The sequence below is a fragment of the Silene latifolia genome, chromosome 6 (genome assembly GCF_048544455.1).
Source record: "Silene latifolia isolate original U9 population chromosome 6, ASM4854445v1, whole genome shotgun sequence".
Classification (NCBI taxonomy): Eukaryota; Viridiplantae; Streptophyta; class Magnoliopsida; order Caryophyllales; family Caryophyllaceae; genus Silene; species Silene latifolia.
In genome coordinates this window covers 10,942,554-10,955,598 of record NC_133531.1, presented here as the reverse complement: position 1 = coordinate 10,955,598, position 13,045 = coordinate 10,942,554, and the positions used below count along the sequence as shown (strand labels likewise).

At 36.2% G+C, this 13,045-nt stretch overlaps 1 protein-coding gene across 2 annotated transcripts; it reads left to right on the top strand.

The window, feature by feature from the left end:
• Nucleotides 1-4,560: 4,560 nt before the first annotated feature.
• On the top strand, nt 4,561-10,602 carry LOC141586312 (putative inactive cadmium/zinc-transporting ATPase HMA3). 2 transcript variants are annotated; one of them, XM_074407497.1, is made up of 11 exons: nt 4,562-4,696; nt 5,746-5,929; nt 6,087-6,344; nt 6,772-6,869; nt 6,957-7,212; nt 7,300-7,437; nt 7,775-8,102; nt 8,380-8,582; nt 8,660-8,850; nt 9,348-10,206; nt 10,297-10,602. In XM_074407497.1, the coding sequence occupies exons 1-11, from the start codon at nt 4,643-4,645 to the stop codon at nt 10,509-10,511; spliced, it is 2,784 nt and encodes a 927-aa protein (XP_074263598.1). In that variant the 5' UTR covers nt 4,562-4,642; the 3' UTR covers nt 10,512-10,602. The 2 variants fall into 2 exon arrangements, with proteins under 2 accessions (XP_074263597.1, XP_074263598.1); XM_074407496.1 differs by having other exon boundaries at nt 4,561-4,696; nt 9,348-10,602.
• Nucleotides 10,603-13,045: the final 2,443 nt, after the last annotated feature.

The following is a 13,045-nucleotide window of genomic DNA, read 5'->3' as shown; positions in this document are numbered from 1 at the left end:
ACCACCACTGTTTGGTGATGGAAGGCATAAGACTATAAGAGTAGCACAAGAGGAATGTGCATGGAGTGTGCATGGACTGTTGATACCACGTGAGGATTGTGCAATACATGCTCTACCCTACGCATCTCTTGAGAGCAAAGTTAATGGAGTGTAGCTTCATTCTCTTCTTTATCAACCCTAATTTCCCCCCACCTTTATACATTTCGCATCACATATTTGCTACCCTAAAGTTTTAACACTCTCTCTATCGAATTAAAGAGATGGGGGACAATGCTACAACAACTTCTCAATGACTGATCTTTTCACCCTAGTTTTGTTGTCTTCTTCCCAACACTTGCAAAATAAATTTTCAGTTTTAGAAAAAAAAACCCAAAAAAATAGTTTAAATTAAAAAGAGAATTTACGAGATTTAATTACCAATTTAGATAAATTGTAAAATGACAACCAAACAATACAACAACTACACCATTACCCCAACCAGTGCCTTAATGGTTCCCGCAAATTGCAATATAAGGGGGTCGTATGTATGCAGCTTTACCCTTGTGTTAGAAACACAAATAAAGAGGCTGTTTCCGAATGACCCAAGATGAAAATTGCGTCGAGAACTGCATCGAAGGACTGCTATTTCACAAGAGAAAGAAGCACATCCATTTTAGTAAGCCATTTTGCTTCATCATAATCCAGAGCCGAAGAGTAATGAGTCTTTGGCTCCATTGAAAATATGGAAAAGACAACAAGCAAACAATAACTCAAATAAAATATGGATTCAAAAATTCTTATGTAAAACGGGTTTAGGCAATTGTTATTGCAAAACCATGTATTAATTCACATAATTAACCCCGTAAAAATAATTTCTACTACTTACCACGTTTGGAGGGATATCAAGGTAGTTTGTGGATGGTTTATTGGTTTTACAATGTCTTATTATAAAACCAATAGTTGGTTGGCGCAGTGGTAGCATGAGGTTGCGCTTGGTAGGGAGGTCTGCGGATCGATCCTCCACAACTGCGATTGGGAGGGGTTTAAATACCGTAATCCTTGGACACGCCCCGAAATTCGGATTAGTCGGCCCAATGTGGTTCGGATTACCGGATGGTTTAGACCAAAAAAAAAAAAACAATGTCTTATTGTAAAACCGTTTTACAAGAAAATTTTGAATAAATGATTTATATATTTCACAAAAACCCACCAATTTGTATCTATGATTTTTCGAATTTGACATTTAATTAAAACCCCACGCATTAAATTCTACTAAGCCAGGCCACTAGCCAGCAAGCCAACAAGATTGGATTCCTCTATGAATTCAGAATTCTCTTCAAAGCACTATATAAAGAGTTACAGGTGGTAAGTGTCTGTTCATCCCCAATTCTCTTCCATTAATTACCATCTTAATAGTCATAATTTTATTAAGAGGCCGTCTCTCAAGAGACAAAATACTCATCAGTTGTCCAACGTTGCTCTTCAATCCAATTAATGGCAATCTTTGTAGAAGAACTTGTTCGTCTTATCGTGGAGAACGATGAGACGAACCTTAACAACCTTGGCAGCACCTATATGCGCGAGTGTGATGGGGATGACGATGACGACGATGATAGTGATCATGATGTTGCCCCGGCCGCTTAAAGAATACTCTCCTCCCTTACTTCAACCTTCTTCATATAGGTTCTATATAATATTGATGTTTATGTATTTGTCTATGAAACTCTAGAGTTGATCATGGTTTAGCTGAATCCCTAATTTTTGTTTCAGATCGACAACCTTAAGTTAAGACGTATTCACTACTCACAACCGATTGAATAATGTTAAAATGAAAAGGGGGATTGTGAGATGTCTTAACTTAATATCGTCTTAATCAAAACCTACTCAGCTAGCTGAATGGGGTGTAGTCGTGTAGCCGTGTAGTCCTATAGACGTAGTAAGTTCTTGTATACGTTATAGTGTTAGTGTAGATTCGAAGCTCATCAACTTAGCTTGTTGACGTTATTTATATGTATAACCCGATACGTAGTTCAATTTAATAAGAGTATTTTTCTATCTTCGCCATAGGATTAATTCCAATTTCAAATTTTACGGGCTTTTTTTTTGTTTCTACTGAAATTCGAGTACAATTGCGATGGAAGTCATACTAGTACAATAATAAATACAATTAACAAATTTTGAAAATGTATGATTACCAATAAACGTAAGGATTCAAGTATTACGCACATTAATTAATAAATTAAATAGGATTATGTATACGTAATTACTCGTATGTGGATATATGTATAAGTTGATCTGAGCAGCGGGACGTCAAATACAAAAGGTCCAACTGAAAACTCAAGAATTCGCACATGACATTTCCGCTATTCTTAAAACTGTGGTGGCCTCATTCAGTCGTTAACCCGCTCTCATCTCTCATTTAATTTAAGTTGGATATATCCGTCTTGAATAAGAATTTGTACAGTTTTTGATGATCTTTGTATGTCAGCTAGAGGAAGAAACAAAGGAAACAAAACATTTAGGGGTCGTTTGGTTCAAACATTATGAATCGAATGGAATGGATTCTGACTCCAATGAGGAATGGAGTTAAAACCTCATACATGTTTAAAGTTGTTTGGTACAACTCGGGAATGGGAATAATAATTTGTTGGATGGAATGGAGTTGGAAACTTAGAGGGAGAGGTGGGTATAATATTACAAGGGGTTGAAATGGAGTTAGAATCCATCAGGTATCTAACTCCATTCCAAAATGCTCCAACCAAATATTGGAAGGGACTAAATCAATTCCAATCCATTCCAAAAGCTCCAACCAAACACGCCCTTAGAGAGTATTAGTTTAGTTTACTGATCGATGTCATTTGGAATTCGAGTGTTGGACGAGATTCAGGTCCTCAATTCAAATGCAGGTTGAATTCGGGTCGAGTTATTTTTGTCAAGTAAGTTTTATAAGGTCTAGCAAAAATTAACTGAAGTGTAATCTTGTGGTATTGTCACGATTTAGAGCAACACTTATAAGTTATAACCAAGAATTACACCTTAATTTATACTCAACCATTGACTCAATTTGGACACTTAAAAGGACTGATTTAAACTCGAACAAAGGAGATCTAAAGACTAAGATGATTAAAGACTCAAGCTTGCACAATTTAAGACACAACTAAACTGATTTGGGACGTGACAAACAACACAATTGAGACGAGTAACATGCATGAAAACAATGGAAATAAGTTTGTAATTTAAATGCTTATGAATTAAACATTCAAATGACAATTTCCTTGGTTGAATTAAGACTCTAAAAACGATTTGCAAGGACTGAAACAACTCGAACTGGGACTGTTTTGACACGAGAAATGAACAAGTAACCGGGATATGACTTAAACTAGATCACGAAGCAGTTTAAGCCTTGGAATTAAACTCAAGATCACGAAGCAAGAGCTAATTCCGCCTCAAACACTAAGTAATGATGGGGGTTTCCGCACTAAACAAGAAGAAAGTTGATTGAAAACTTCAGTTTCAAACTCATATTCTAATTCACTCAAATTTGATTTTTACAAAGAGAAAAGAACTCCTTAAATAGAGTCTTTGTTGCAATCCTAGCCATCCATCTAAAGTAGCATCTAAGGCTAACGATGGTCTCCTAAATAGACAATGAAAAACGGCTCAAAAGGCCTTACAAAGCTGAAAACTAAAAGGCTAAAAGACAAGTACATAAAGAGGGTTGGTTGCATAAGTACAAGTTTCGTTTGGCATGCTCCATCTTATTTATCATATAAGGACTCCTTCAGCTAGTTGTGGACCGTTTAAAATGAGTATAGGACCCAAGACAGCAGCAAAAAGTACTTTAGAGCTTGCTTGGACAAAAGAGGAAAGCTTGAAAGCGATGTTTGCACGTTTCTTCAAAACCATATTTATTGTGACCACCCGGTTGGTGCTGTCTTTTGCATCTGATTTAAACCCTTTCAAGATTAATTATCCTAGGCAAAAAGGCTCTAAACTCATCATAGAAGAGTCTTAGGCCGGAAAATGGCATGTGTTCTTAGACGGAATTGGAATTGGACGTCATTTTAGGAGATGGCCCAAAACCGTGGAAAATGAAGCTTGGTGTTGTTTCCAATTTCACTTCATTAACCCGATCCGAATAACAAGATCCGACCCTGACTCGACAACTGAACTCAAGACCCAAACACGAATTGACCCGACCCGAATATTTATCGTTGCAAATTGATTATTATTTACAAATAACTTGATAATAATTGACCCAGAAATGACCAGGTCTGAAATTGACTAGACCCGAAGTCGACATACCCAAAATGACAAGACATACCCAAAATGACAAGGTCCTAAATTGACCTGACCCAATTAACGCGTTTATGAGGTCTAGGTCTAGCTGGTTAACACCATCTCAATCATTTTACGTAGGAGTCCATATTAAAAATATGAATTATCGCAACTAGTGAGCAGCACAATTGCACAAGGGACTACAATAAAGCGTTGAAATTGAACCGACTAATTTTAAAAAAAAAAAAAAAAAAAAGTCAATGCAAGCTGTGAGATGATAAAATAGAAATGGTATACATAGTTACATATACCCATCATTTTTCATTACTTGTATAACAAAGCATCAGGTTTTGATCTGAATATCCATATAATTGTCTTCGTCATCATGTCAACCGATATTCAGGAGCCATTATTATTACAGGTCAACAACCCAATCACTGTATGTTCTTCATCTCCTTTTTTGTTGTTGTTTTAACTATTGATCATCAACGACAGTCGACATGACAAATGTTAATTAGCTTAATTAGTAAAGACGTTAAGGACCATACTTTATTTTAGTTTAGGTAAATTTATCAATTATTTTCTGTGCATGATTAAGAGTTTTGGGTTTTGGTTCTTTGACTTTAATTGGCGTAGTCCGTAGATGAAGTGGGCTTAAAATCAATTCTTTCTATTAGGTCATGGGCCGCCCCTGAGTAGAGTCATAAGCAGTTAGGCTTGGTTAAATCGACTCGAAATTGACCCAACTAGAATAGCCTGACCCGAAGCCAACACAACCGAATTGAGAACCCAAATCTGACCTGAGACCCAAATTGATCCGGCCTTATTCAACCCGGTCAGAATGTTTATTATTCGCGAAAGTGGTAATTAGGCCCCTTAACTCTGTTCAATTGTGAAATTAGGCCCCATAAGTTTTATTTGGAGCAATCAAACCCTTTACGTTTCACCAAAAGTGAAATTCAACCCCATTTTCATAATTTTCACCAAATTCTTATATTAATATCACTTTTAATACAATTTATCAAATATAAAATATATTTTTTATAATTTTAGAACTTTTATATTTATATTAAATATTGAGAATTATTTTATTTTGAATTTTATAATATATAGACAATTTATTATATATGTATGAATGTTATATAAATTATAAATAATTTACTAAATATGTATGTAAAAGTGTTCTTCAATGATTAATAAATTATGTAAAAATTCGTAAAGTTGCAATTAGTAATTTTTAGTTATTTAATAAATTATTTAATACCAATATAAATTGTTTTTAATTAAAATTTTTGTGTAAATTTAAAAAATGGGGTTGAATTTCACTTTTGATGAAACTTAAGGGGCTTGATTGCTCCAAATAAAAGTTATGGAGCCTAATTTCACAATTGATCAGAGTTAAGGGGCCTAATTACCACTTTCGCGGTTTATTATTGCATACCGACTATTATTTCCAAATAACTTGATAACAATCCGCCAAATAAACAGGAAAAAGATGTGAAGTTAGAGAAGAGCTACTTTGAAGTGATGGGATTGTGTTGTTCATCAGAAGTTGCGCTTGTTGAAAGATTACTTAAACCACTTGATGGTGTTAAGGATATTTCCGTCGTCGTCCCGACCAAAACCCTTATTGTTCTTCATGATGTTCTTGCCACTCCTCCTTCTCAGATTGGTATTCATTCACAATTTCATCTTCTTTGACAAATTCTCATTTAAGACGAGGATATGATATTTGACCCGTTCTAATATTAAGGAAAACGACAAAAAGTTTTATCATGTTATCATTAACTGATCTTTGTTTAAATTATATATGGATGGTGAAATGGCAGTTGAAGTATTGAATAAAGCGCGACTACAAGCAAACATTCGGCCACGAGGAGAGGCTAACTACACGAATAAATGGCCAGGGAAATGGGATATAGCTTGTGGTGTTTTGCTTATGCTGTCTTTCTTCAAGTATGTTTATTATCCTATGGGATGGTTGGCAATTGGGGCAGTCGTTATCGGTCTTCCTAACATTGTTGGCAGAAGCATTGCATCTATCAGGAATTTAACTCTCAATGTCAATGTTATTGTCTTGCTTTCAGGTACTAGTCTTATATTTCAGGCTGAGCTCCTCATCGATTTTAGAGGAACTTTTAGGTGTCGTTTGGTTGTCTTTGTAAATCATGGGAATTGCAAAATCCCATGAATTACAAAAAATAGAGAGTGTTTGGTTGCCAATTTTTTTGGCAAAATGTAGGCATTCAATATTTGTTGGAGTTGCTGCCAAAAAAAAAAAAAAAATTCCTTGGAGTTTTGAATGCCTACATAATGGGGGAATTGAATTACCTAAATCCCCCTAGGTAGTTGGTAATTTCTTGGAATTCAACTCCAACATCCGCAACCAAACGAATTTTCCGAATTCATGTGAATTTGTCTATAGGAAAATAATTCACGTGAATTGGATTTTCCGGTGTTAGTTTAATTCTTGGATCAACCAAACGAGGTCTTCATCCGTTTGGCATGCTGCAGTTGCAGGAACATTAAGCTTGCAAGATTATACAGATGCTGGCATCATTGTTTTCCTGTACAATATAGCTCAGTGGCTCGAGTCAAGAGCTAGTCACAAGGTATACAATTATGATGATATACAATAATATATTCTTTTGTTTGGGTTGTTCATGCTTTTCTAAGATGTAATTTTGATGATATCTTAGGCAATGTCTGTAATGTCATCTCTGACGAGCATGACGCCTCTAAAAGCAACACTTGCTGAAACTGGAGAACAAGTCGATGTTGCGAATGTGAGTTTAGGAACCATTGTAGCAGTTAAAGCAGGGGAAGTAATTCCTATTGATGGAGTTGTTGTGGAAGGAAAATGCGAAGTTGATGAGAAGACGTTAACCGGAGAATCTTTCCCTGTTACCAAAGAAATCAGCTCTACTGTTTGGGCTGGCACCATCAATTTGAATGGTTAGTTTGGCACTCATTTCTATACAAGAGTAAAACTCGACGTCAGTAAATAGTAGAGTAAAGTAAAACTGATTAAAATTTCAACAGGATATGTCAGTGTAAGAACTACTATGTTAGCTGAAAACTGCTTAGTAGCTAGAATGGTAGATCTTGTGGAAGAAGCCCAAGGCAGGAAGGCTAGAATACAGACATTCATCGACAATTGCGCAAAGTGGTATATCCCTGGTAAGCACAAATACTATCCTACAACCAGTTGTATAGTAGCATTGTACAACCGCCTCAAAGTTATTGAGCTCTTACACAAAGTTGTTGAGCTATTTTACAAGTTATTGAGCTTAATAATTATTCTGTTAAGCTCAATAACTTTGTATCATAGCTCGATAATTTTGTTAGTAAAAATCGATAACTTTATAACAAAGCTCAACTACATTGAATAACCGGTTGTATAATACATTAACTGCCTGGTAAGCCCAACTACATTTCAGGATAAGATTTTCGCCAAAGATCAATTCTGTAGTTTAATAACTCCTTAATAATTGATTATAGCTTTTATGATTTTCAGTGGTTGTGCTGATATCAGCTGGTGTTGCTGTAATTCCAATTCTTCTAAACATTGGTGAAAGAACGCGTTGGTATCACCTTGCCTTAGTGGTGTTGGTAAGCGCATGCCCTTGTGCACTAATCATCTCCACACCAGTCACAATGTTCTGTGCACTTTCGAAAGCTGCAACAACCGGACTTCTATTCAAAGGCGGGGATTATCTAGAACTCCTTGCTAAAGTTAAGACCGTTGCTTTTGACAAAACCGGGACAATTACAAGAGGAGAATTTATTGTGACTAGTTTTCAGTCTGTACAAGAAACATTTACCACAGAGAAGCTATTATTCTGGTTAGCATCTTTTTTTTTTTTTTTTTTTTGATGACGAGGGGGTTAAGTCCCTCGGGTCCATGCATTCCCGCACCACCACATGCAGTGGCCAAGTGCTCATCGCCCCAGCTGGTTAGCATCTTGGCCGAAAGTATATGATCTTTTTCTTTTTATTACACACAGTCTTGACAAACGGGCAATCCAGGTCGGATTGATCAGTTTTTCCAGGTCTATTTCAGGTAGCATTCTGTTTTTCTCATTTCAGAACATGACAGGTCTGACTTCTGAGTACTTTCAGGGTTTCAAGCATCGAAAGTAAATCGAGTCATCCAATGGCAGCTTCAATTGTCAACTATGCTTTTTTGAAATCAATCAAACCATTACCAGAGAAAGTGGAGGAATTCACTAACTATCCAGGAGAAGGGATACACGGGAAAATCGAGGGTGAAGATATCTACATTGGTAACTACAGGATCGGCCTGCGAGCTGGATGTAAGGAAGGTGAGTAACTCAAAACTCGTAAACTCTGCTAAATTTCTTACTGATATCAGATGTTCATTCACTTCTGTCCTATCTAGTCTCACATACACCGGAAGGTAAATCAAGTGGATTTATATACATTGGAGCTACACTGGTAGGAACCTTTAGTCTCTCTGACGAGTGTCGGGTTGGTGCTAAGGAAGCAATTGAGGAACTAAACCGGACTGGCGTAAGAACAGTAATGCTAACTGGAGATAATCATGTTGCAGCTCAGCAAATCCAAAATCAGGTATATTAATTTATACGGATAATTCACGCGGTACTCTTAAGATTTGCCACTTTGCACGAAATACCCAATTTTTTGATCTGGAAAATTTAAAGAGGTCATAACTCGTGTTTATGAGTTCAAAAAGTGACGATTTTTTTCCAAATCGATCATCTTTCCGAGAACTACAATTTGGAAAAAAAATTGTTTCATTTGGATCCCGTTGCTAGGAGTTTTTGTACGTCAAAGTTTTTTCGACCGAACAAACTTTGAGTGACCATATCTCTTGGTCACAAAATCCAAACTCGTCAATTTTTTTTTTCAAATTGTAGTTCTCGGAAAGATGATCGATTTGAAAAAAAAATCATCACTTTCCGAGCTCGTTAACACAAATTATGGTCTCTTTAAAGTTTTTCGGATCAAAAATTTGGGTATTTCGTGCAAAGTGGCAAAGTCAAGTCTATTCGCATAATCTGTTTACACTTTACAGGTCATTTTTTTAATGCACTTAATATTTGCAGCTGAATCAAGCAATAGACATAGTTCATGTTGGGCTATTGCCAGAAGACAAAGCGAAAATCATCGAAGAGTTGAAGAAAGATGGAGTAGTTGCGATGGTAGGAGACGGAATAAACGATGCCCTGGCATTAGCCACAGCTGATATAGGAATTTCAATGGGAATATCAGGTTCTGCCCTGGCTATGGAAACAGGCCATGTCATCCTCATGTCGAATGACATTAAAAAAATTCCGGAAGCCATTCAAGTATCCAAGCGAGCGTCTAGGAAGATAATCGAGAATGTAATCATATCATTTTCGACAAAGGGTTTTGTCCTTGCATTAGCCATTGCTGGTTACTCTATGCTCTTGGCTGCTGTCCTGACTGATGTCGGAACGTGTTTGCTTGTCATCTTTAATAGTATGCTACTTCTTAAAGAGACTTCAGAACCAAGAAACGCAGTTAAAGTTAAATGTGGAAAATCAGTGGCTTCTGGCAGTGTAGGAGCTTGTAAGACGGCTCGATCAAGTAAAGGATGTTGTGAAGTTAAGTGCGAGAAATCAGTGAACAAAGAAGTTGCGGTTTCTGAGAACTCAGGAACTTGTAAAGCGGCTAAGTCAAGTAAAGGATGTTGTGAAGTTAAGGGTGAGAAATCAATGAACAAAGAAGTTGCGGTTTCGGAGAATGCAGGAACTTGTAAAGTGGCTAAGTTAAGTAAAGGATGTTGTGAAGTTAAGTGTGAAAAATCAGTGAACAAAGAAATTGCGGTTTCTGAGAATGCAGGAGGTTGTAAGGCGGCTCGATCAAGTAAAGGATGTTGTGAAGTTAAGCAAGGAAAAACAGTGAACAAAGAAGTTGGGGTTTCTGAAAGTGTAGGAACTTGTAAAGCGGCTAAGTCTAGTAAAGGATGTTGTGAAGTTAAGGGTGAGAAATCAATGAACAAAGAAATTGCGGTTTCTGAGAATGCTGGAGGTTGTAAGGCGGCTCGATCAAGTAAAGGATGTTGCGAAGCCAAGAGTAGTAATGTCGAAAAGCCAGAACAAAAGAGAGTTGATTGCTGTGGTCTGTCGGAAAGATCAGCGGAAAAGGTTGGTAGGACCGGTGGATGTTGCGATAGAGTTTCCGGCTGCTGTGCAGAAAGCAGGCCTTTAAGTGGGGGTAGTAACATAAGTGTAGTAATTGCTTAAGCACAAATTCTTGTTTTACACGGTATTAAATTAAGACGTGCTTAAAATCCATGTAAATAGTGTTAAGATGAAAAGGGCATTGTGAAAAGTCGTAACTTATGAGTTATGACCATCTTAAACAAGACTTACAATTGCTTAAGATTTTATAGAGCATACCGTATTAAAGGTTGTCAGGTTTGTGAATTTTGTGCTACTATTTGATTATTAACCTGTGTCAGATTGTGTGATAAACCTTGTCTATGCAAATTATTATTAAGGAATAAAACCAAACTTGTGTAAATATGAAAAATTAAAATTGTTCCCGATTAGAAAGGATGGATCTTCGAATTTCATTGTATGCAATAAAAAGAGTTGTAAATTCATAATATACTCGTGCTACCATGATTATATGTAATAGCGAAGGCAGAATTTATAGTTAGAGACAAACGAGTAATAATACAAGTAAACTCTGATTCTTTTGAAAAAATAATTGGATTATTAATTGTATGAGGAGGTGAACATCCCTAGTAATTCACCCAAGACAAATTCTCTCATTCTTAAAACACTATGAATGATTTTCCACAAATTATTTACACAAAATCTCACTTTATGATGGATATTATCCGTTTAAAGTTGTAGACGAGTTAAATATTTAATCACTTACATAATAAGACAAACAACAACTGGAATGACGGAGGTTACTTTTCAGGCAAAAATGAAATTATTTAACTCATCTATATCTTTAAACGGATATACCCATCTACAATAAGACTAATTGAATTATTTGATAGGGTCATGTCCTCATATAGTCCTTATATTTGTAGGGGTCAAATTGTGGGTCACTTGATAATCCATAGGACGGTCACACACTGAAAAGAAATGACCCAACAACTTGTTTTTGCCTTGTTAGGTCCATTTCAACTTGGAGGACTTCTCCATTTTTGGTCAAGACAATTATCGTTGTATCCGTTTTAAGTTTAAAACTGGTCAAATATATCCATGTGGATAAGATAAAAATAAAATATATTGAAAAAAATAAAAAAAAGTTGTCATATATGTTAATGTGCGATGATATTTGATCCGTTTTATTATTAAAACAAGTACCTTCATTTTAAGAAAAATCGACTAGCTATTTGGTCAAGGCAATGGATATTTTTAGGTTGGAATGTTCAAGGACACAGTGAAATAGGAGATGCAAGGAGTGAGGAAAAGCATAAGTCCGAAATAATTTGAGTTTGTGACGGACAAATTTCGTTCCGTCACAAGTTTGTGATGTGAGACAAAGAGATAAGTGGAAGGGGTAAATGAGAGGGCAAGTGAAAGAAGGTTGTGAGAGGTCACAAGCAAGATAGACTCTAATTTGAGTGAGGTACTCAATTATATCATGCTTTCAATTGACAAATACAATAATACGGATATTTAGAACTGTTAAACGGATCAAATGGGTCGATAACTAATAGAATACGAGTTGGGTTATTGGCTTATTGGTCAAGTAAATACTCCATATGAAATTGGGTTGATTCATGATCGATATCCAAATCTCCTCAAGTTCCGCACTTTCCAAATGATCATTACCTCACTAAATTAACTCGACCCGATTAATCCGTTTATCAGGTCTAGCTAAGAGGCTCCACTATAGTCAGCAATCTGGTCCATGAACATGTCAGTTGTCAACTTGTATACTTTAAGTATTGTGTTTTATTACCCAACTTAACATTATTAAGGCATCATTTAACACCAACCTATGATAATCAAACATTTCTTCCTGTGATTGGAGAAGATAAAAGGCATGAAACAGACGGCTTAACAGAAACTTCGTCTACTTCCTATCGAGTAATTGTTAATTTGTTATTCAGTATCTGTCAACACGAGAGCTACATAATAGCAAGGCTTGTAAGGGGTATCACTCGCTATTTTAAACCTCAAAAAAATAGTTAAATTATTGATCTCTGTTATCCGAAAAAAAATTAAACAAGAGGCATTAGCTGTTAATCATTAGAATACATATGAATATATTTTCCGACTATATGTTCCTTGGTCGTTACTTCTAGTATCTTTTCTGTAATTATTTAGGATATAGTTTAGGCAATTGTATTATTGTTTTTCCTATTTCTTCTACATGTAAATACTATAAATATTGTACTCATTGAATCAATACAATACATTCAAAACCCTATTCTTCTCTTCTCTAACATGGTATCAGAGCTTGTAAGATCCGACTCTCAAATTGCAATCAATTTTTTCCGGCCCCTGCCTCTCATTCACCCGTCCCTCTTACCTTCTTCCTCATGGCTCCCCACAGCAACCTTATCCCTAATTTTCTTGACCCAAAAACTCCCTTCATTGATGTTAATCTCTCTCAATGCAAGGAACTTACACCTCTCACCTATTTCAATTGGAAAAATCAAATTTCCAACATTCTTTTTGGCTATGACTTGCTGAAATTTGTGGATGGAACATATCCTGCTCCACCTGCCACAATCACAGACGAAACCACCAAGACAACAAAATCCAACCCTGACCTTCACTACTGGCAGCGCCAAGATCGTCTCATT

Coding starts and splice junctions, on each gene's coding strand:
- LOC141586312 (XM_074407496.1), top strand. CDS start 4,643: ATGTCAACCGATATTCAGGAGCCATTATTATTACAGGTCAACAACCCA. Junction 8,583..8,659: donor GCGAGCTGGATGTAAGGAAG/GTGAGTAACTCA, acceptor TGTCCTATCTAG/TCTCACATACACCGGAAGGT. Junction 8,851..9,347: donor CTCAGCAAATCCAAAATCAG/GTATATTAATTT, acceptor TAATATTTGCAG/CTGAATCAAGCAATAGACAT.